This window comes from Ranitomeya variabilis, chromosome 3, assembly GCF_051348905.1.
Source record: "Ranitomeya variabilis isolate aRanVar5 chromosome 3, aRanVar5.hap1, whole genome shotgun sequence".
NCBI classification, from domain to species: domain Eukaryota; kingdom Metazoa; phylum Chordata; class Amphibia; order Anura; family Dendrobatidae; genus Ranitomeya; species Ranitomeya variabilis.
The window spans coordinates 754,501,565-754,525,420 of record NC_135234.1 but is presented as its reverse complement, the minus strand read 5'-3'; the positions used below and the strand labels follow the sequence as shown (position 1 = coordinate 754,525,420).

The window sequence follows — 23,856 nt, the reverse complement described above, 5'->3', positions numbered from 1 at the left end:
ATCCCTTTAAAGTTTATTTGTGCATAAATCTATGACTTTAGACCACGATAGTCACGATAAAACGTCTCTTAAAGAGCACAAAGTCCCAATGAGTAGAATATTACTATGTTTATCTGACTAATCACAAAGAATGGAAAAAATTAAAACAAAAGGGCATTAAGGCCTTATACAATTAAATAAAATTCAGGAAAATAAGTCAAAGTAACCAATCAAAAAAATAAATAAATTACCCAAAGCAGCTAGTCCATTTTTTAATTTAATTTGATGCATTCCAGTGCAACTCACAAAATAACTTCCAATATATATTAGGAATCGTGGCCCCTCTAGTGTTGTCGTCCCACCAAAATGTAGGGTGTGTGCCCCTTGTAGGGTTTATCTAAGTCGACAAACTCATCTGTACATGTGGCTTTGGCTGGTAATAGAGTTCCTCCCCGGTAAACGCTACCCACTGGTTGGTTCCCCAATGACCTAGAGCAGAGGTGTCAAACTGCATTCCTCGAGGGCCGCCAACAGGTCATGTTTTCAGGATTTCCTTGTATTGCACAGGTGATAATTTAATCACCTGCACAGAATGATTCCAGCACCTTGTGGAATGCTAAGGAAATCCTGAAAACATGACCTGTTGGCGGCCCTCGAGGAATGCAGTGTGACACCTCTGACCTAGAGGACCCCTTCAACTTCTACTAATGTGAGTTAGTTTGTTAACTTTATTCTCAGGATAAAATAATATTTTTTTTTTATAAAAATGTATATATTTTGGATTTTTTTTTAAGGTTAGAAATAAATAGTTTAAGAATTTAGGATTTTTTGTAAATTTATTTATATTTGAACATTTTGGTTTTACATAATCAATACAAATACAGGAATTCTTCAAAAGCAAATCCTCGAAGTTCACAAACCGCTTCCTTCCATTCTCCTCACCTCAGTCCTTTGCCCTTTGTCATGGAAATGTTTTCCCTGTGTTATAATTAAAATGTTTTCGTTCACAGTCATGAGTCCTGATACGATTAATATTCTAAGGAACTGTTTTGGCCGCCTCGTAAAATACATTGCAGGCCTACTAATGATACGCCGGGATATTAAATTTAATTTTTGCAATTACTGCGGGGCATGAAGAAAATTCACCTAATCTTTTGCTAAAGACTTTAGCTAAATGTTTTGACGAAGTGCGTAATTAAATCTGCGCAGTGCAACATGTCGAAAACAATAACATATTGTAATTCTGGATAAATACCAAACAAATAATTGATTTATCCCTATAAGCATCAGCGTCGCCCGGTGTCCTAAAACAGGTTTGGGTTACTACAATTAAAAAATGTCAGAAATGTTTTCTTTTTAATTTAATGACTTGATTGATTTTCAAGTATTTTGGGTGTAAAAACCCTTTGGTAATTATGCCTGCCACTAAAAATACCGCCAATTAATTCTAAGCAACTGACAGCAACATCACTAGACTATTACGTGATGTAGAAGTTCTTCATGGGCGACTTTTAAAACCTTTGTGTGATATAGGGATATTAATTATGGAAGCAGGTCACTGCCTTTTACAAAATCTGCATACTCCTCTCCTGCATCATCATCATCTTTAAAGTGTCCAATTTCTTCTTTTTCGCTATGTGAACCTCAGTTCTTACATAATACATATATGGACTGATCACTTTATCCGAAAAAGTCAATACACTCTTCCGCTGCTGCTTTTATAATTTCTCATCATCCCATCTAATCTTACCCTTCCAATAGTAGACAAATCCCAAAATTCGAAAAAATATTTTGCACATACCCAATAATTACAGCCTCCCAACTTTGGCCCAACTTTAATGATCTTCAATGTCCTATGGGTGTGCTCATGCTTCATATAGTGTGAAAAATGTTATAAAAGGGAAATCTGTCAGTAGGATCAACCTGACTAAGCCGTCTGTATGGGCATGTAGGTCATAGAAAGTTGAACAAAACCTTGATATCTGCTATTCGATGTTTTATTTCTGAGAAATCCACATTTTTCTTAGTATGTAAATAAGATGTTAAGAACTATGGGCCGGACACAGATCTCCCTGAGAATCTGCCCCCAGATATTATTTTAAATGAAAGGAGAGTGACAGTGAGGGGAGAAGGAGCAAAGGAGGAGAGAGAAACTGGAGTGGAGCTGCGATTGGACTCACTCCAGGATCAAGCGCAGAAATCGGAGGCCGGAATTCCAAGGTTGTGAGGGTAACTGTATGCCCCACAGCAGAAACCGGCGGGCAGCAGATTCCAAGTCTCCTGGCCACCATTACACATGAAGGCACAGCAACAGATTAGAGCCCGGAGTCAGGATGAGAAGGGACACCTGTAAAAAGGCTCGAGTTGCCTGCCATGTGGGTAGTGTCCACCTAAAAGGACAGAGAGAGAGGACCTTGTATGAAGCCTCAGGCAGCAAGGGACTTAGAACACAGTGCAGTAAGGAAGGCTTCCAACACCACCTGGCTAGGGGGATTCCGAATCGCTTCCATGCTGCCCGGATTCCAAAGATAACCTGTAACCTGTACCTGAACTGCATCAGTAAAAGGTAAAGAGACTGCAACCTTGTGTCCTCTAATTCTTTCCTGCACTTCACCATCTATCATCCTTACCAACTACACCGGGAGCCCTGGGGACCAAATTCTATCTGTGGGGAACTATACCATCATCCCCAGAGGACCCCTTTAATCAGCATTGGCCATCCCTGGCCGAGTACCACAGGTGGCATCACGAACATTACTCTAAAGACTTTATTCCCATTTCCATTAATCTCCTTTTATTGGACGCCCAGGGCCATGGACCGGGTCACAGCCACCGTGACACATCCCTTTAAGAACCGGCCCGGTACCGAGTACCCCACGGTCCTAGAGGGCGCACCAGTAATGTCCTTTTTGATTCAAAATAAGCTCTGGAGTCAGATTCTTAGGGAGATCTATGTCCGGCCTATAGATCTTAACTAGTGATGGGTGCACCCGTGGATTTTCAAGTTCGGACGAATATTTTAAAAAAGTGTGTTCGGGTACCAGAGCGGTACCTGAACTCAAACCATGACCCCATTCAAATGAATGGGGGTCTGAATATCAGATGTTCCCAACACTGTCATCCATGTAACAGGGCGAGAAACACCAGCTCCGATCGGTGGTAAGTTCGTTACCACCGGTAAGAGCGCTACAATTCCCACACTGTCATACAAATGACATCGTGTGAAAACCAGGAGCTATGGCCAGCGGTAAAAGGTCACCGCCGGTAACAGGCGTCGGCTCATGAGAGTATTCACCAGCCGATGCATGCGTAACAAATAAATTAAAAAAATGAAGTGCGGTCCCCTCCATTTTTTGATAACCAGTGCAGGCAAAACCAACAGCTGCGGGCTACAACACCCAGGTGTCAGCTTTATCTTGGTTGGTTATCAAAAAGACTGCTCAGTGTGTTCCGGCTGGCACGGAGAGAGGTTACATCACTGATGTAACCGCTCTCCAAATCATCCGGATCGTAATGGGACATGGCCAGTAATGGATTATCGTTGGACAGCTGAGGAATATGGTGTTTTATTTCTTGTCTTTTACAGTGTGACATGGGCATTAATGGATTATCAGCGGAAAGGTGAGTATAAGTTTGCTTTTTAATTTGTATTTTTTGTGAATAAATGGGTAAAAGAGCGTGAGGAGTTTTATTTCACATAAAGGACTATTCTTGCTGTGTCTTTGTTATAACTATGGGGTTAGTAATGGGGGCTCTTATGGACGCCTCTCCATGACTAACCTGTGGGCTTGATGTCAGCTGATATTACAAAGCTGACATCAACCCTACAAACATTACCCAACTTTCCACCACACCAGGGCAAGTGGGAAGAGCTGGGCAAAGTACCAGAATTGGTGCCTCTGGTAGATGTGTCTTTTCTGGGAGGCTGCAGGCTGCTGTTTTTATGCTAGGGGAGTCCAATATCTATGGCTGCTTCCCAGTCTGAGAATATCACCCCCAAGTTGTCTGTCTGAATCCACACTGTTACTGTATTTTAAATTATGTACTTAAATTATTAAAAAATATGGCATGGGACCACTCGATTTTTGATAACCAGCCAATATAAAGCTGACAGCTGGGGGTTGTAGCCCACAGCTGTCAGTTTTGCCTGAGCTGGTTACCAAGAATAAAACTGACCCAATGTAATTTTAAAAAATGTATTTATTTATTGCACAGGTGCCAGCTGATGAATACTCTCATTATCGTATGCCTGCTCTTGCTGCTATTAGTGAAAGCAGGTGTAGGATGATGAGAGTAGTACTCATCAGCCGACGCCTGTGACCAGCGGTAACCTTTTTACTGCCATTGGCTCACACGCTGTCATCCGACAGGGCGGAAACTGCAGCGTTCTGACTGGCGATAATGAACTTACCGCTGATCAGAGCAGCAGATGATTCTCACGCTGTCACACAGATGACAGCGTGGGAAACAGCCAATGTTCATGGTGCCAGACCCAAGCAGTAACATGGACTTCCAGGTGAAGTCTGTTTTCGGGGTTCAGCAATGGACTTTAGCTGTTCGATACTGACCCTGAACTTTACTGTTCAGGTTCGCCTACCTCTAATCTTAACAGCTAATTTACATATTAAGAAAAATGTGGATTTCTCTGGAATAAAACATCAGATCGCAGATATCAGGGTATCATTTTATTCAACTTCCTATGGCCTACATGCTCGTATAGACGGCTTAGGAGAATTGATTCTACTGACAGATTCCCTTTAGTGAGTCGAAAGTGGATTTTCATTGTGAAAGTGTACACAACCTATTATTATTATTTCATTTTATTGCATTTATTTTAGGCAGTTAGATGTAATTAAAAATGTTCTTTGACCAACATATTACACGGTCTACTGCTGACTGCAGAAGGAGTTACCTAAGGATCCATCAGTGAGCTCTTTCTAACTCTTTAATCCGGCATTTTTTGGATTCTTTTCAGCTGATTTATGATCACGTGAAAGTCGAGCTGAGCTTTGTGGGTATGAATCAGATGAGAGGTGTCCAGAAATGGACAGAAATAGATACAAATTTCTAATCAGTCGGAGCTCATTGATGGATTCTCAATTAACTCATTCTCCAGCCAGCAACGTACACTACATTTTTAATTAAACCTGATTGCAAACATAATATTTAGCCCAAAATACATGTGTTTAAATAAAAAAATATCCATACACCATTACAAAAAATAAATAAATTAAACAATAGGTTATTTACTGACCCTTTATAGGGAATCTGCCAGTAGCTTTTTCCCATATAATTTGACAGCAGCATGATGTAGGGCTGGAGACCCTGATTACAGCAATGTATCACTTAGTTTACTGGGTGAAGCAGCTGTGATAGAATCTAGCAGAGCCCGGAATGCTGAGCTATGTAAAACCCCACCCACTCTTCTGATTGGCCACTTTCTGTATACACTGTATAGTGACAGAATGCTGCTAATCAGTAGAGGGGGCGGGGTTGGGCCAGGAGGCAGGAGACACCTAGTCCCGTAGTGATAATCTCCTGCTGATAAAACACTGATTGTATCGAAACAAAAACACAGCCAAGTAAGTGACAAGGTCTCCTACCCTACATCATGCTGCTCTCAGATTACGTAGCTGAAAGCTCCTGACACATTCACTTTAAGTTAATTTTTAGAAATGCACCTCTAAATTTCTTGTTTCTCCAGTTCTGACTTTAGCCAGCATGCTATGTTACATGCCATGATCAATTTTTAAAATTATTTTTTCTTTTATCGAGACTATTAAGAATAAGAACCCATTAAGGTATATCTGTCGTATACTGTATATCTCAGGATATAGTAAAATAGCCTACTTGTGGTGTGAAAGCTGTAGCCTGTGCCCCCCTGGTACCAGTGCCAACAGGGTCATGAAACCTTATTTTTGCAACCCTACATTCAAAGTTTAGGGTTCAAGTTCCTTACTTTGCCTCCTAAGATTTGTAACACAACATTACCATCCTTAAGGATAAAAAAATATTATAGGATACTCTGTCTGGAGATGATTATGCTATATGTGTTTATATGTCGACACCCAGTGGTTGTGATGAGAACTGCAGCCTGTTAAAGGAAATATGTAGATTTGTAGATGTGTCCTTGAATGGTGGTCACCCAGACAGGAAGTGATGTGCAGACAGGATATCCTGGACTTCTACACTAAGGGTACTGTCACACAGTGCAATTTTGATCGCTACGACGGTACGATTCGTGACGTTCTAGCGATATCGTTACGATATCGCAGAGTCTGACACGCAGCAGCGATCAGGGACCCTGCTGAGAATCGTACGTCGTAGCAGATCGTTTGGAACTTTCTTTCGTCGCTTGATCACCCGCTGACATCGCTGGATCGTTGTGTGTGACAGCGATCCAGCGATGTGTTCGCTTGTAACCAGGGTAAACATCGGGTAACTAAGCGCAGGGCCGCGCTTAGTAACCCGATGTTTACCCTGGTTACCAGCGTAAACGTTAAAAAAACAAACAGTACATACTTACATTCCGGTGTCAGTCCTCCGGCGTCTCAGCTTCTCTGCACTGTGAGCGCCTGCCGGCCGGAAAGCGAGCACAGCGGTGACGCGGTGACGTCACCGCTCTGCTTTCCGGCTATGGCGCTTACACAGTGGAGAGAAGCAGAACGCCGGGGGACAGACACCGGAATGTGAGTATGTACTGTTTGTTTTTTTAACGTTTACGCTGGTAACCAGGGTAAACATCGGGTTACTAACCGCGGCCCTGCGCTTAGTTACCCGATGTTTACCCTGGTTACCCGGGGACTTCGGCATCGCTCCAGCGCCGTGATTGCAAAGTGTGACCGCAGTCTACGACGCTGGAGCGATAATCATACGACGCTGCGACGTCACGGATCGTGCCGTCGTAGCGACGAAAATTGCACTGTGTGACAGTACCCTAAGTACAAAACAGCAATAAAAGGAATAAACACTAATTTTTCAAATTTATCTAATACTATTGATAATATGTGTACACAGGAACCAGAGTGGAAACGCCCTTTAAGAAAAAAACAATAAATATAAAATAATCTTATGGTTATATTCCCCTATACAGCCAAAGAGACAACATTCTTATGGGGAAAAAAAAAACATTGCCTCAAAAATATTTTCCAAAAACAGCGCCACACCTGTCCACTGGTTGAGTCTGGCATTGCAACCCAGACCATTCAAACAGCCTTGTTTTTCTAAATCTGGACAAAACTAAAGATTTTGGGGGTTAAAATATAGATGACTTGATAACTGGTGGGCAACCAAACCACTGGACACTCGCTGGTCACAAGAATAGAGTGGCCACGTTTCATACAATGTATATCCTAGCCTGCAAATTCCTGCTCTCCTGTCTCTATGTAATACAAGTTCAGAAGGAAAACGTTATACAGCAATACTCAGCAGTAGGGTTGAGCGAAACGGATCGGTCAATTTCATAAGTCGCCGACTTTCGGCAAAGTCGGGTTTCGTGAAACCCGAGCTGATCCCAGTGTGGGATCAGCCATGTGGTCGGCGATCTTCGTGCCAAAGTCGCTTTTCAGATGACACTTTAACCGTGCGCGAGAGAGAAAAAAAAAAAAAATCCCCATTGACTTGCATTGGGTTTCGTGTTTCGGTCGGCCCCCCGACTTTTCACAATAATCGGCCGATATCACACGATCCGACTTTTGAGAAAGTCGGGTTTCACGAAACCCGACTCGATCCTAAAAAAGTAAAAGTCGCTCAACCCTAACTCAGCAGTGTAGTTGTGAATCCAGCTCTGCGCCAAGATAAAACACTTACTAGCAAAGCTGCAGCATGATCTGTTTATGTATCCTCCCTGTTACCCTCTCCACAGACTTTAATACTGTCTGTAATTCGATCCCTCAGTGAGCTGGCTGTCCATCTTGTTTTTACCAAGACAGATTTGAGTTTTTGAATGGAGGATGAGTTAAGAAGAAGTGGCTCATAAGTGTAAAAACAAGCTGATATTTCTTATAAGATATATTACAAAGATTCTTATAACTACTTTCCAATAAGGAGTCAGACTTGGGGGGAGGAGAAGTGGCTCATAAGTGTAGAAAGACGTAGATTTTTGTGATATACTATATAACAAAGTTTCTTATATCTACTTTACAATATTCATGCAAAGTTTATTGAACATTTAAATCTAGGGCTGTGAAGGAGAGAATGGCTAATGAGATCAATTATTAACCTTACATAAGCTAGCTCAGATGTGGTGTGGCAAGATGGCGTCTGCATCCTGGAACAACGCCCTGGAAGGAATTCATGGAATGTGAAGTAGATAAACTGAAGAATCGACCATATATGGAGCAGACCCAACATGGACCCATCACAGACTGACATGATGGTTGTTCGGGAGATGTGCGACGCCCTTTTTCTGCCTGTTACATGATCTTTTGTTCTGTTGTGTGCCAGACTTTGCTGAGAGAGGAGCATACATCTGACTTCTGTGTCCAATGTAATTCCCCTATGCATGCACTTGGCTCATATTTATTAGGTCAGGGGCAGGCAATCACTAAGATCACACCTGAAGAAGGGCTACAAAATCTCTGACCTTTTTATTTCTCTTGGTTCAGGTACCAGGGGTTGAAAACTACAGTTTCCCCAATCACAAAAAGCAAAATGGCATCCAATGATGTAAAGATAAGTAATGAGTCTTAAGAAAGGAAACGTGCCGGCCCGGTACGGATATAAGCGCAGACCCACACGAGGTTTCATACCCAAATGCCACAAGCCACAGTGAATTGACCCATGCACCCGTGTCTTAGAAGTCAATGAAAAACTCAGGGTAAAAGTTCCTATATTTATTTCGGTAAGTTACAGCATTTCCCAGTCAGTAAAGCACAGAGAATCGTAAAGCTTGGAGCAAGTTCAGCCATTCCTCAAGTATAAGTCCAAAGCAAAAAACCATCACAAATGTCACTGTCAATTTAAGGAGGCGTCCTGACACAATGTTACTGCTGCTATAAGGCTGCTCGTATTAGAAATAATAGATATGAAAGGCGTTTTCTGACCTGGTGTAGTCATCCTCCACAAGCATGTGCTTTGGGATTGGAGAGTATCTTCCAGGAGAGATGGGTGGCAATGAACTCTTGTATTCCAAGGTGCCATTGTTTGCAGTGCTGAGGATGTGGCTTTCCAAAGGTGGCGAGTATGCTAAAGAGCGGGAAAGAAAAAAAGTTACACCAGGGCAGGGCATGGACACAAGGCAAAAGGGGCATCTAGATTAGTGACGAGCGAACGTGCTCAGATAAGGTATCCATAGAATCCTAGAACCCTAAAATGGTAGGGTTGGAAGGGACCTCCAGGGTCATCGTGTCCAACCCCCTGCTCAATGCAGGATTCACTAAACCATCTCAGATACTCTGTTTGAAGACTTCCATTGAAGGTTAACTCACCACCTCGCGTGGCCGCCTGTTCCACTCATTGGTGTTATCTGAGCATGCCTGTGTTCTAATCAAGTGTCTTCAGCATGCTCAAAAATATGTTCCAGTCCTTGCGGCTGCATGTCTCATGGCTGTTCGACAGCCTCAACACCAAAAAACAGGCAATCCCTGCATGTTTTGTGGCTGTCGAACAGCAGCGACATGCAGCCGCGGGGAGTCGAACATATTTTATGAGCACACCGAAGACACTCGGTTATCACCCAAACATGGTGGATAACACCTTATCTGAGCACGTACGCTCATCATTAATCTAGATACATTAACTTATGATGTAAGTACTGCCAGTAGATGGCACCAGAGGCTTAGCTTTCTGAGGAAGAAAGAGCTAATTTACATATCTTTTTCCCAGGAAACATTGCCTAGCCTAGAAATCTTCGTACACTAGATTGTCTGGAGAAACAGTACCACTGGGACTACCTAGTATAATGACTTATGGTGGGGCGAAATAGACCTCTATGCATCCTGTTAGTTATTATAACTGCTGTCTAGTGGATAGGGGATACTGTAACTGATGACTGATGAGTGGGTGTCCCATCGCAGGGACCAGCAATGATCAGGAGAAAGGGGAATTTTTATCACCCAACACAAAATGGAGTGTCAGTGACTAACTCTCCATTCGTTCGCTAAGGATTTGCCAGAAAAAGCAGATGGCAGTGTTCGGCAGCCCCTTTAGAGAATAAAATGATTGGCAGTCGAACAACTATACTGTTGCTCCATTGTAACAGGGATAAAAGTCCTCCATCGTACCGATAGGTTTTGGTCCCGGTGGTCAAGCTCCCACTGATCAACAAGTACAGAATTGGTGATAAAGTGTTACAACCGGACAAACACTCGTCATCAGATTTGAACCCATTAACCTCAAACAGATCCCTAAACTTGCAGGTAATTCTAAAGATAATACAAGTGATGAAACCTACCTTTCAGATAATGTTTTAACATGTGATCGACTTTATACAAATTTGCTGAGAAGTCTCCGCGATGCTGCGGAGTTCCACAGTTCATTCCCTAAACATGCAATTTCAGGCTTGATTGATGAGTCTTCATTCTGTGTTATGTCAAAGTCAACAGTCATTCATATTCCCGACACCATCACAGTGTACGTGACCAGTACTAACCACCTGCCTCGTAGCTGTAATGCTCATGTGTCTCTTCTCCAGGACCTGACTTACATTACGCTGGTGTTGGGAGCATAGCATAGAGGACGTGCAAGATTTGGAGCTGTAGTGTGGAATAGTGGCATATCATTTGGGCTTGGATGGTTGTGTTTAGAGGATCGGCTCTGGAGATTCTTACACATTGCGACTATGTCCCGTGGACAAATTTTGGCAAATTTTTACACAACTTTTTCTTCTAAGGAAGGATTTTTCATTAAGATCATCTACACATCAAAAATAAAGGTCAAACAGTGGATGATAGAGAAGTCAAATCTGAAAATTCTCTTTAAGACTTCCAAAATTTTCAATTGTCTACCGGGATAAAATTGTCTCTTTCCTTATAAGAAATAGTCTGTGTTGAATGGCGGAGTTTCGTTGTGTAGAGGAATTCCTCAACCATCAATCTTTGAGAATATGTAATCTATTCTACCTGCCAACCGTGGTTTGATCATTGCAAAAAAGAGTCATGGTCAAAAAAGATGCCAGGCAGATCCTATTTGGCAGACCCAACCAAATAAAAATGGTGGCCTACCATATGCACACCATCTGGAGGTGATCATTTCCTCTTCCAGCACTACCAAAACCAACAAAGCAGCACTAATGTCAGTAAATGACCAGGACGGTCTTAGTTTCCTTTGACATGGGCTTCAGCATCCCAATGAGACAACATTCATGGATGAAGCATACGACTCGGGAACTTCTTCTGTGGATACTGACATTATTCTACAGATACATCAGCTTCAGAAAAATTAGACACGACCCCAGTCTTCACTAATCTTCACAAAATGCACCACACCAGCGTGGCACCATCCAATTTCAGAAGGTCAAAATCTCTCTGACTTGACAAATGTTATTTTTGTCGTAGCTACAACTAGGCGGCATTAAAAGCATATGGGTGTATACAGCTCGTATATAGCTTGATAGAAGCTGTATACATCTGGTCCATTAGTGATGACGACAAGAAACAGCTATTACAATGTCAAATCGATTTGAAGCTAAACAAATTGGCTGCAACTTTCACAAAAGTTTCGAATTAGCCAGAATCTGTTTTTCTGCCATCCGTTTTGCTTGAATCCACAAAAATAGTGGCCACCATTTTGTTGGACTCCTTTTAGGTCTTGGAAGGGGTAAAAAACAACCTAAATATTATACTCACTTCATCCCTCACCTCCCGCTGATTCAGCTCCCTGCCCAGTCCCTGCTTTTTGTCTCAGGTCTTGTGGAGTTACTTGCAACCCATGTGAAGACTGGAGGAAGCAACTGAAGGTCTGGGCAAGGACAAAGTGAGTAAATATTTTTTTGTTTTTTAAGCCCTCTACGTATGCTTTGGCGTTTGGAGAGATATCAGAGTATAATAACAATCTTTAATTGTGATCGGAATTTTAAATCTGTATCAAATAAATTCTATGCAAATCGAATTTGCAGGAAATTTGAGCGAATCTTCTGAATTCCATGAGATTTGCTCATCTCCACTGTCAAGCAAATCTGAAAGCATGCACCGCGCCTAATGGTGCCTAACAAAAATCAAGCAAAAATGTCCTGCTCTAGGCAATACTAATTGGATAAGTGACTCGGTACTTACAGTGAGTGATATCAGGAGGCCCATATGGATCTGTCATATATATTGTTGTGGGTTTTCCCACTTTCAGGTAAACTACGTCAGACGTGTTCTTCAAAATCGCTACGGCCTCCTCATGAGTGACTTCTTCTAAACAGTAATTATTTACCTGGAGAGAGAAGATCAGAAGGTCACGGAGGGTCACCAGGTAAAAATGGTGGCTCATGTATGCTGTATGGGCAAACTAAACCTTAACGGGGTTGTCAATTTAAAAAATACACATTTCTAAGACCCTATTGGGGAACCATAAGGTAGTGGTTGTGGGATCCTCATGGATTACACAGAGAAGCTTTGGAACATCCAGGTATATCCATGAATTACACGGACAGCCCACTGATTTAAATAAAGAGTGTGTAATACTTCATTCCTCCTCTAGGAGTGCTGTAGGGAAATTGAACACTTGGTGCCAGGCTTGCCCACAGATTAAAGTTATTCCATGTTCTTCAAAGTGGTCTGAAAATTTTGAAACTCTATAGATTAGAAACTTCTGTGATTGTATTTATTTAGATATCACAAAGGGTAGTGAAGGCTCTACAATCTAGTTGTTTCAGTCAGGGAGCTGTGGTTCTGCAAGAGTTGTGGAGCTGCAGGTTAAAGACCACTGGTTTCAAATAGTTGAAACAAAAATGGAATTTTTTTTAGACTGATTGGGTAGGAAGAGTCACAGTTTGAGGATCTCTTACAAGTAGTCTTGATCTTCACAACACTGCTGGGCATCTGGTAGCTAATGATTGATTGGTCACTTTTTGGTCCAGCCAAGTATTTGACAGGTGTCGGACTGATGGGGGTGCGCCAAGTTCTCACCATTAGTAGCCTATCCCCCACTTGTAGTCGTCCATCTTTTTGTGCTGCTCCTCCTTCGATAATTTTGGTTACATATATGCTGTTGTCTCCGGGAATGTGTTGGTTTCCGACTCCTCCGGCAATACTGAAACCCAAACCTGGAGAGAACGGAGAACAACATTTCTGAATTGAGTGGAAGTCTCATAAATCCAACCCTTTACCCCATAACCTATGAGGATATCATAGTAGAGAAGGGTCTCCCATTTCAGAAAACAGGTAAAAAATGGCCAGTTTTTGCTTTCTGTTTTATTTCCGCTGCTCTCCTGCAAATTCAGTTTTGATTTTTTTTTTATTCCGTCATACAGTTCCAGAGATATGGGCTTTTTTATTCAGTCCTTAATTTTTTTCAGTATGTACCAAGGGGGCGTGGCTCACAGGGCAATTATGCACAGCAGCCTAAGGACACGCCCCTGAGGAATCCTGTGATCCACACGCCTCGGTAAAGACCATAAAAACTAGCACTAAATAAAAAGGGACCATATCTCTGGAGCTGTGTGGCAAATAAAAAAAATACGTTATATTGAGGGGAACAGCAGGAATAAAATAAGAGTGCTTTTGACTTTCTTCCCTACATGGAAATCAAGACCACACCCACTTGGCTAAAATAGACTAGATTTACAAACTGGGAAAAGGAGGCCATAACTCAGGAACGAAGAGAACCAGAAACACAAGTAATACAGTGCCGGATTCAGGAGGACAGCGGCATTTACATAATTAAGACAGGGAACAGGTTTTTTTCTATGTCACTCACCTATATCTCATCAATCACTGCCAACCCTATAAGGCTGGTTTCACACACAGTGGTAGTGTTTTGTACAGTTTTTCGTGTAAACTTGCCCAGTTTTACCTTTTTTTTTAATAGGTGAAATATTACAAAAAATGTGTTTCACTTGTAAAAACTCAACAGTCGATAACCACTTTGTAAAACCTGGCAGATTACATGTGATCACAGCTCATGGCTTTAGGCTACATTGCCATAAAGTGATAAAATGTACCTTTCGGCCCTTTAAAAAGTTTAATTTCTACGACAGTTTCAAGGATGGGTCTTCTCCTGCGGACGTAGAGGCGGACAATGGAACCAGCTTCTTTCAATGCTTCCACCGCTCGGCTGTGCGACACTTCAGAAACATCCACTTCATTCACTCGGAGAATACAATCGTTGACCCTGGAATAAAGCGGACATTTCAGACTTTGTGCTTTTCCACGCGCTTCGCAATGGCAGAACAAACGTCCTTGTGCATTAGATATGTTCCTCATTTCGTAACGTAGTCATTCTATGAAACAAAAGCTGAGATATACATGCTGTAGTGCGTGCAAAGGACAAGGACGCTATATACGGTAATAGGCTGCGGTATAAGAGCCGCTGTGTCTCATCACTGGCATGTTGTTGAGAAGTCATGTACGTAAGTCAGGCAGAAGTCATGGACAAGGGAGTATATCGAAATCTAACAGCTCTATGGCAACATTCAAAGGCCTCCTCCCCACTGACCGCTACATCTTTGGTCTATCCTATCATTATAGTAGTAATAAGGCAATGACAGCCAATGCCTGAGCTCCGACATCAGGGAGATTCTGTGACCAGAAAAATTATACAGATACAGAACCCCGAACAAACCTGCAGGAATATACAGACCTCTAAATAGAGATCCAGAGACCCCCTCAATAAATACAGAACTCCAACTACACTTCCCTAAACTAACAGTTATCATTTCTCAAACCCCATAAACTAAAATAAAACCTCGGACTAGACTCCCTAGACTAATACAGACCCTCTAAACTTTAACAGACCTTAGATCAGACCTACCAAAATAATACCGACCTCAGGCCAGGTGCCCCAAACTAATACAGACCACAGACCATGCCCCCTAAACTAATACTCTCATGTAGTGCTATAGCATGTAAACATGAAATATATGACATTTGAATTGCATTACTGATCTAAATTATTCGAAAAAATGGAAATGCTTAGCACAGAATGTGGCCAATTTTTGTGTGCCCAGCAGCCAACGACAAGGCGATCTCTGGGTGCTGGGAACCTGCCTAATGTGAATCCTCTCCTAGGCTGAAGCCTACATTTATATGGGTAGGTAGGATCCTGCTGCAATAAAAACACAGAGAGCTAATATACAAATAGCAAAAGACTGACCATCACTTCCAAACAGAAAACTGGTGTGTACAGGTGCAAACTAAGAGTTCCCACTTTATATGCAACTTTATTTGTTAGTCATGTATAGAGATGGATACACTTAGTTTGCCCCTGTACACACCAGTTTTCTGTTTGGAACTGACAGTCAGTTTTTTGTTATTTGTACACTGGCTGTCTGACCGAGCACTCCACCCACCAGCCCCCTGAACGTTTTACAGACCTCAGACCCGACCCCTTAAACTAATACATTTCTCAGACTAGACCTTCTAAACGAATACAAAGGCCAAGCCACGCCCAGTAATCTAAAATAGACCCCTAAACAAATACAGACTCTAGACCTGTCTCTCTAAACTTACACAGAACTCAGACCATACCCCCTACACTAAAACAGAGCCCATGGCCAGTCTCTCTAAACTAATACAGACTTCAGACCAGACCCCCTATACTAAAATAGATTCCAGAGCAGCCACCCTAAAATTATACAGACCTAAGACCAAAACTCCCCAAAATAATAGAGACCTTAGGCCAACCCCCCCCAAAAAAAAATAATACAGACCTCAAACCAGCCTGACCAAAATAATACAGAGCTCAGACCAGCCCCCTAAACTTATACAGACCTCAAACCAGACCTCCAAAATAATACAGACCTCAGGTCAAATCCCCTAAATTAATAGCCCTTCGGCCAGACCTTAGACCAGACCCCTTAAACAAATCCAGACACCAGACTAATAACCCAAAACTGATACAGACACCAGACTGCCCTCCGCAAAATAATGCAGACCTCAGACCAGCCCCTAAACTTCTAAAGACCTCAGGCCAGATCCCCTAAAATAATACAGCCTCAGGTCAGACCCTCTAAACTAATATAGACCCCATTTAATAAAACAAACCTCGGACCAGGCCCCCTAATTAATACAGACACCAAGCCAGGCCCCAGCCCCCCTAAATAAATATACACCCTAGACCACCTTAATAACTACAGGCTAATATACACAGCTCTACCACCATTGCTATGTCCACCATTGTGGTTTTTGGGCCGGTATACAGTTCTGATTCATGTGATGTTGCGTTGGTCGGATAATTTCAGTCTTTGTTTCCTTCTGATATGATCGTTGGATTCTTTCTTACGGAATGAAGAGGTGACCCTAAGCCGTGATTCTGAGGAGGATGCTTTGGCCATATTAGGTCCTGGGTACTATATATTAGGAACATCGTATAGAGCACCCAGCGTCTTGAATGGGTTAATATACTTCATTATGTGACCAGGATTATAAGTCACTCGACTGAAGCGATGGCTGGCGGCGGTATGTCACACTGATTTAGGCTGAACACATGTGACTCTCAGAGTTCAGCAGCAGCGTTCAGGCCCAGCTGATCCCCCAAGCCGGGTCTGTCTTCTCACACCCCACAGGACGCAGCTGCCTCTTCATCGACTATATTCTAACCATTGTCTAGAAACTAAAGATACATGTATCTAACGACCATTAGTCCTAACAACTGGTCAATGTCGGGTATATTGCAATGGACACCGACGTTTCAATAAACTTACTACAAAAAAAGAACCAAGAGTAGTGATCGCATACCCTACAGTATAAAATTAATGTACATGAGCACAAATATTCTACACGGCCGATAAACAGACATATACTGTACATACACTATATACGTGAACTGGGATTAATGAATACACGAATGCCACTATCACTATACACATAAAAAAGTAAGGTACTTAGTTAACATCTTTTTTATCAAAAAGCCCAAAAGCCCTGCAACCACGCTAAGGCGTCCCTAAATATGGATGTTCCCTATCACCAATGTTCTATCTCATCATGTGCCAAGCTAGGCCTCATCCGAACTGGGGAAGTGAAAGGAATCCAGACATAGCTCGAAGTTATTGGAAAGATGGATTGATAAGGGTGTTCAGTCCCGGAGAGAACTACACTGCCCAATGCTTACAGGGAAGAACCAAAAAAAGGCCTGAACCCCAATACTAATGACCAATGCAATGAAAGGCAAAATCGTAAAGTGCATAAGTACGGTATTATCTCTCTACAGGAAGTGGGTTATTATCTCTCTACATGAAGTGGGGAGTGGGTTATTATCTGTCTACAAGAAGTGGGTTATTATCTCTCTACAGGAAGTGCGGAGTGGGTTATTATCTCTACAGCAAGTGAGGAGTGGGTTATTATCTCACTCAAGTGTGGGATATTATCTCTCTACAGGAAGTGGGTTATTATCTCTCTACAGGAGGAAGTGGGGAGTGGGTTATTATGTCTCTACCGGAAGTGTGGAGTGGGTTATTATCTCTCTACAGGAGGAAGTGGGGAGTGGGTTATTATCTCTCTACAGGAAGTATGGATGGGTTATCATCTCTCTACAAGAAGTGGGGAGTGGGTTATTACCTCTCTACAGTAAGTGTGGGTGGGTTATTATTTTTCTACAGGAAGTGGGAGGTGGGTTATTATCTCTCTAAAAGAAGTGTGTTATTATGTCTACCAGAAGTGTGGAGTGGGTTATTATCTCATTACAGGGAGTGGGGAGTGGGTTATTATCTCACTACAGGAAGTATGGGTGGGTTATCATCTCTCTACAGGAAGTGGGTTATTATCTCTCTACATGAAGTGGGAAGTGGGTTATTATCTCTCTACCGGAAGTGTGGAGTGGGTTATTATCTCACTACAGGAAGTGGGGAGTGGGTTATTATCTCTCTACAGGAAGTGGGGAGTGGGTTATTTTTTTCACTACAGGAAATGTGATGGGTTATCTCTCTACAGGAAATGGGATGGCGGGTTTTTGTCTCTCTACAGGATTTGGGGGCTGGTCTTTATCACTATGCAGGAAAGAGAAAGGACTTTTATACCTCTAAAGTAATTTGGGAAGTTTCTGTCTCTCTACAGAAAGAAGGTATGGCTCTTTATGTCCCTATTGAAATTTGGGGGTGGGTCATTATTATTCTACCGGAAGCAGGGGTGGGTATTTATCTACAGGAAATGGGGGCAGATCTTTGTCTCTATACAGGAAGTAGGGTGTGTCTTCCTCTCTACAGTATGTGGGAGAAGGGACTTTGTAGCTCTACATGAAGTGATAATGGAGTCTTTGTCCCTCTGCGCCTGCTCTCCTGACTGTCAAACTTCGTAGCAGAGAGACAGGCTTTCATTTCAGGGTATCCAAGCTATTTGACAATAGCAGAAGTCATGGATGTTGGCAAGTGAAGAAAATATATTACAGCACCTATAGTGCTGGCAGAATGACATCCAGAGTATGCTTTTATTATGGCTATGTGTGAAAGGACAGATACACTGTGGAGAGGTATTGTTTAATGCATCCAGAAATCCTAGGTGGGTGACATTGCTGGCCAGAAGGATATTCCAGGGATGAAATACTCCCATTAGATGATTGTGACTGCAATGATCTGGATTTCAATGACATATCAACTACAGTTAAAGGGGTTGTTTAATAATCTGCACACATGGCTGTCTCTTTAGACTGTTTAGTCTATGTTTACACCATCTTGGTTGTCTTATTTTGTATCACCAACATTTTGGTAAAATAAAATAGCATGGAGTTGCGTTTTAAGCTACAACCCCTCACATAAAGCCACATTACTATTTATATTAAGCCACACCCCCTTGTCAGACAAAGCACAAATAGACTTTAAAACACAAATATGATGCGCAGCACATAAGAATTATTTTTCCAGAATTCTAGAACATGTGGCTTCGTAATTGCGCCCCATATAAAATAAATATTCAATGTAACCTTCGAGGCTTTCGGTGAAGGTACATGGTACCCTAAGGGGCTCCCCCAATGTATTCCTCCAACATATGCTGAAAAAATGTCTGAAAGAACATTTCTATAAATCCAGACACGTGGGTTCAAATGTGAAAACTCAAACTGTGGGAAACGACCAACTCTTTCTTATGGACACCACTCTTGTTGCTCACCGTGCGTGCTGATACTGAGTCCCCAGCAAGCCAAGAATTCAAGACATTTTGGGCCACAACAAAGATATTCTGTCCATAAGGATGTAAGAAAAGTGAGCGGAGAGTAACAAACAGGGTGTGGAGTGGAGAATAATCGGTAAATCTGCTTCCTACTTCTGTACACGTATTATTTTTTAGTTTTGAGTCCATATTCATAACCCTTGGTTTTGTAAAAAGCTTAATTTAATTTTATGTATTCGTCTTAATAAAAATGTTATGTTATTACCAGTCATAGATAGTTATTACACGTACAAATTGTTACATTTTGTTTGGTCGAAATATTTAATTTATTGAGCAAGTGAATAAGAATAGAATTTTCTAATAATCTCTTTCATGATGAGATTACTCAGCACATATTGTCCCATGCTATACAGCAAAGCTGTTAAGTCAGCTACAGAGAACCGGAAGGAAAAATCTAATGTGTCTACTTTAGTGGTTGGTGTGGGAACTGGAAAATATCCTTCTTATATTACAATATCTAGATAGACTGTGCTGCAGGGTGTGTAATCATACAAAATTGTATTTTAGAAACTGGCAGATATTGGTCTTCCAGCAAGGAACGGCACTGATTTGCTTATGTGTGTATATAATGTATAGTATTACTATCCTAACTAATCTATCCCTCTAGCAGCACAATAGAGCTAACATTAATATGCCACCCTCCAATTATCATAAAATTACTCTGCTCATACTGCCCCAGTCTATACAGCAAAGCTGACAAGTGAGTTGCAGGAAACAAGACGTGTACATTATGCTTTCTCTGCCCTACTGGCCAGTATGAGTACTGCAATTTGTTTTTTATATGGATAATGAAAAATGACATGCAAATAAAGAAAAAAAAAATGCAGCAAATGTTTATATGTGTTATGTCATTACCATGTTACAGTTATATAGTCTATTGTGAAAAGATATAATGACACGTTTAGACTTTCGCCTGGAATAAAATGTCTTCACATAGCCGAAATTAAGGATAAGGGCGCTTTAGCAGATTTCTGAAATCATTTGCATTTTTTATACTTTGGTTTCAGGTATAATGATTAATTACATGAGTTGTGCTGCAATCATTAATACAATTCAAAGGAAAGTGCAAGATTATGGTAGATGGAAAGGGAATAATTATATGCAGATCATAGACAATAACTGGGATCATGAGCGAGTGACAGACAATTGCCTTGCTTATGATGCAAAGTACAGATGAGTCCGTCCTTATATTTTCTTAAATTTGGTTATAGATGCCAATTCTTACAATGCATTACCACGGTATGCTGGCAAAACCTGTGACATGCTGCAATTCACATCACACCCACTGGGTGTCCACTTATAGACACAATAATTATAAACATCTCCCAGCAGAGTATTCTATAAATATGTTTTTTCAAAGCTGGTCAGCTCACTCCACAAATCTTTAGATATGTTGATCCAAGAAGAAAGGTAAGGAATGACACATTTGTACATCTGTGTACTTATAAACAACCCCACATTTGACTGACATTAAAGTTTAGAGAGCGTCAAACAAAAACTCTTACCTGAGTCTTCCATCTTCCGCTGCTGCTCCTCCTGGTATAATCTTTGTTATAAATATTCCGGGGTCATCCCCTACATGAGGGTTATCTATTCCTCCAGCAATACTAAAGCCAAGACCTGAATTTCCCTGTAAATAAAAAAAAAAATCAATGAATCAATCACAATACATCTCAATAAAGGCTCTGTGCTGTTCCAGCTAATATAAGGGTTATCTCCCTACCGGGATCTACATTAACACTTTTAGATTTCTGCACAATTTTTATTGTGCTTCTGTTGTCACCATAATACATTTTCCTGTTACTCCTCCTATTTTATGAGCTCATAGCCTTCCGTGCCATCTATCTTCACATTCCTCTAATGCATAAAAACAATACAAAAGTCTATAAAATATGATACAATCAGACAAACGAACTATCCAATAGAGAATATTAAAAGCCTGAAACCAAAGGCACAGTATTTCACATGTTAGAGCAGCAGTTTGTGCTTAAGAGCTGCTCTTCCTTCAGTAATGTGGACGGCAGCAAATAGATCCAGCCCTATTACACAGATCAAAATTCTCTCACCTCCATTATGGTGCCTGATTTCAGAGTCAAATATATGGTCACACTCAGGGCCAGCGTCAGCAATCGGCGTGCCCGGGCAAGTACCGGGGCCTTGGGCAAGCGGGGGGGGGGGGCACTCGCCGTCGGGAACACCAGCATGCTATGGGAGACCGCTGGCAGCGCCCGAGAATGGCCCACCCGCTCCTTGCTCAGGGCTCTGGTACTTGCGATACTTACCTCTCCCCATTCCTGTGCTGCGGCGTCTTCCGCCTCCTCTAATTGTGACATTTCAGGTCACAGTGCTAAATCGCAGTGCAGAGAGCCGGAAGACGCCGACGCTGAAGAGTCCGGAGCACAGCAGTGGCCAGCGAGGAGAGGTGAGTATTTCAGGTTTTTTTTTATGTTTAAAGCATTATATGGGGTTCATCATAAACTGGAGCATCACATGGGGCCCATTATATATGGAGTATTATATGAGGCCCATTATATACTGGAGAATTTTTCTCTGCAGTATCTGTGCATCATGAATTGGGGTATGTGTTAAAGGGGCCCACTGGGACTATTTCATCCTATGAAAACCTGGAGACGTCCCTGGTCACACTACCAAACAGTTAAAGAAATGGAACACAGGCCTCATGGTAAGTCACTATTGTACATACTCCCTTGATAGGAATTTACAGCTACGAGCAACTATTTTGCAATTTGGAGAGAGATGTCCATTACCAAAGCTGCATGTACTTGTACCGCTATCATGACTGATGCACAGATGAAGAAAACTGACTTAGCTATTGAAAGGACCAGTCAGCCAGCCCCCTTCATACACAGCTCTTATTATGTGCTGACACTGGAAACTCCTTTTTCGATTATGAGCCGAAAGTGAGCTGCTGTAACCAAGAAACATGTAAACTCTTACTCACCTGTCTCGGCTCCAGGGCAGGGCTTTGCTCCCTTTCCCTATAGCTGCTGTCCTTTTGCTGTGGTCCATACTGAGTTTATTTATTTATTATGCTTGATCATATAGAACCATCAAACTCCGCAGCGCTTTACAAACATTATCATCACTGTCCCCACTGGGACAAACAATCTAAATTCCCTATCAGTTTGTCTTTGGAGTGTGGGGGTAAACCGGAGAATACGGAGGAAAGCCAGGAAACATGGGGAGAACAAACAAACTCCTTGCAGATATTGTCTTTAGCAACCATTGAGCCACCGTGTGGCCAATTTCCCAGGCAAATTCCAGTGACATCATCACTCAAGACCTTTTTACGGCAGACTCAGACATCCATGTGTGTCTAAGGAATTGAGTAAGCTTTGCATTCAGTTACCGTGAGAATTGGATTTTGACTCACCATCAAGTTCTCTCAGCTAATAATCATCTCAGGAAATTCCTGTTTGTTTCTTGAATCTGCACTAACTTCCTGGTTCAGACCTACAGTTAACCTTTCGCCTGCTGTAAGCATGACAAACTCTTCTCTGGAGCTGTCCACACAACAGATGTTGCTGCCACAAAATGTATCTTGTCTAGAAACATGTTTTCTTGTTCCTTTCTGCTGCCAGTGGCTATTCAATTGTTTGGTGATTAACGCTTCACCCGCTGTAAGCATAATAAAGTCTGCAGCTCTTCGCAATACATTCAATGCAATTAGAGGACTTATTATAGATTTTTAGTTCACTTCTGGATCTATATCTTCAGGTTTTTCTTGCTCCACTTGTCCGCTTGCTATCCAGCACACACTGATGTCCTGGGCCTAGCAGTACCGTGTGCCCTCTGGCAAGTCCTGCATGTTGTTCCATCACCTTTGGTTTACATTGTTCACCCTGACCAGTGGTTTAGAGAAAGCAGCTGGTGAGCACATAATATAAAAATATTTATTTTTATTAATCATCCCCTGTTTTATCTCTTCGAGAAGATTGTAATGACGAACAATAAAGCTACGGGATTAGAATCTTGCCATTACGCTTTTTCTATCTGAGCAGAATTAGTAGAACAGGGCATTTTCTTCATCCCATAAAGGACGGTAGCAGCTGATAGAATCTCCAAAAGATAATACAGGTCTCACAAATAAAGCACTGCTCAGCGTCGACCCATTAAAATGTTAATAAGTTGAGTTCCTGAGACTCTGGTTCACGGTATTTCCATTCCAAATGAAAAACAGAGAACGGAATCTTGGTAAATATCATCCAATTCATTGCACATTAGCCTTGCAGTCGTCTCAGCCTTGTTGCGTAAAGTATTGATTCTGCATGACTTATCCTCAGAGCTGCGTGGGCTGCAGACAGCTGATACTCGCGGTGTGTACAGAAGTCATCCTCGGAGAGAAATATGACTAATGCTCATATATGCAGATTTTTGACACCAAATGGCTGGGTGGATCTCGAGTGGATGGGAAAGACCGTGGGTGCATTATTTGGTGCACATTTTTGGCCAATACACTTTTGATGACTGTCAGCTTGCTTGGATGACAGCTATTTCTCCAGTTCTACCCCCATAAATATTCCAAGTAGTACTAATGTAAATTAATTAATGATGAATTGACCCCAATATCTTTATTTTAACACATGGGTTGAAGATTTAGTACAAAATAATTACG

General features: G+C 41.8%; 1 protein-coding gene across 13 annotated transcripts in view; it reads right to left on the bottom strand.

Moving 5' to 3' along the window:
* DLG2 (discs large MAGUK scaffold protein 2) overlaps window positions 1-23,856 on the bottom strand; it is a 1,278,757-nt gene that overhangs the window by 302,056 nt on the left and 952,845 nt on the right. For all 13 annotated transcript variants that reach the window (XM_077298627.1, XM_077298628.1, XM_077298639.1 and 10 more), the window contains 5 exons: window positions 20,726-20,850; window positions 14,066-14,235; window positions 13,032-13,168; window positions 12,192-12,336; window positions 9,024-9,165 (listed from right to left, as the gene is read on the bottom strand). In XM_077298627.1, the coding sequence (XP_077154742.1) occupies window positions 9,024-9,165; window positions 12,192-12,336; window positions 13,032-13,168; window positions 14,066-14,235; window positions 20,726-20,850 (719 nt within the window). The remainder of the gene's footprint in view (window positions 1-9,023; window positions 9,166-12,191; window positions 12,337-13,031; window positions 13,169-14,065; window positions 14,236-20,725; window positions 20,851-23,856) is intronic.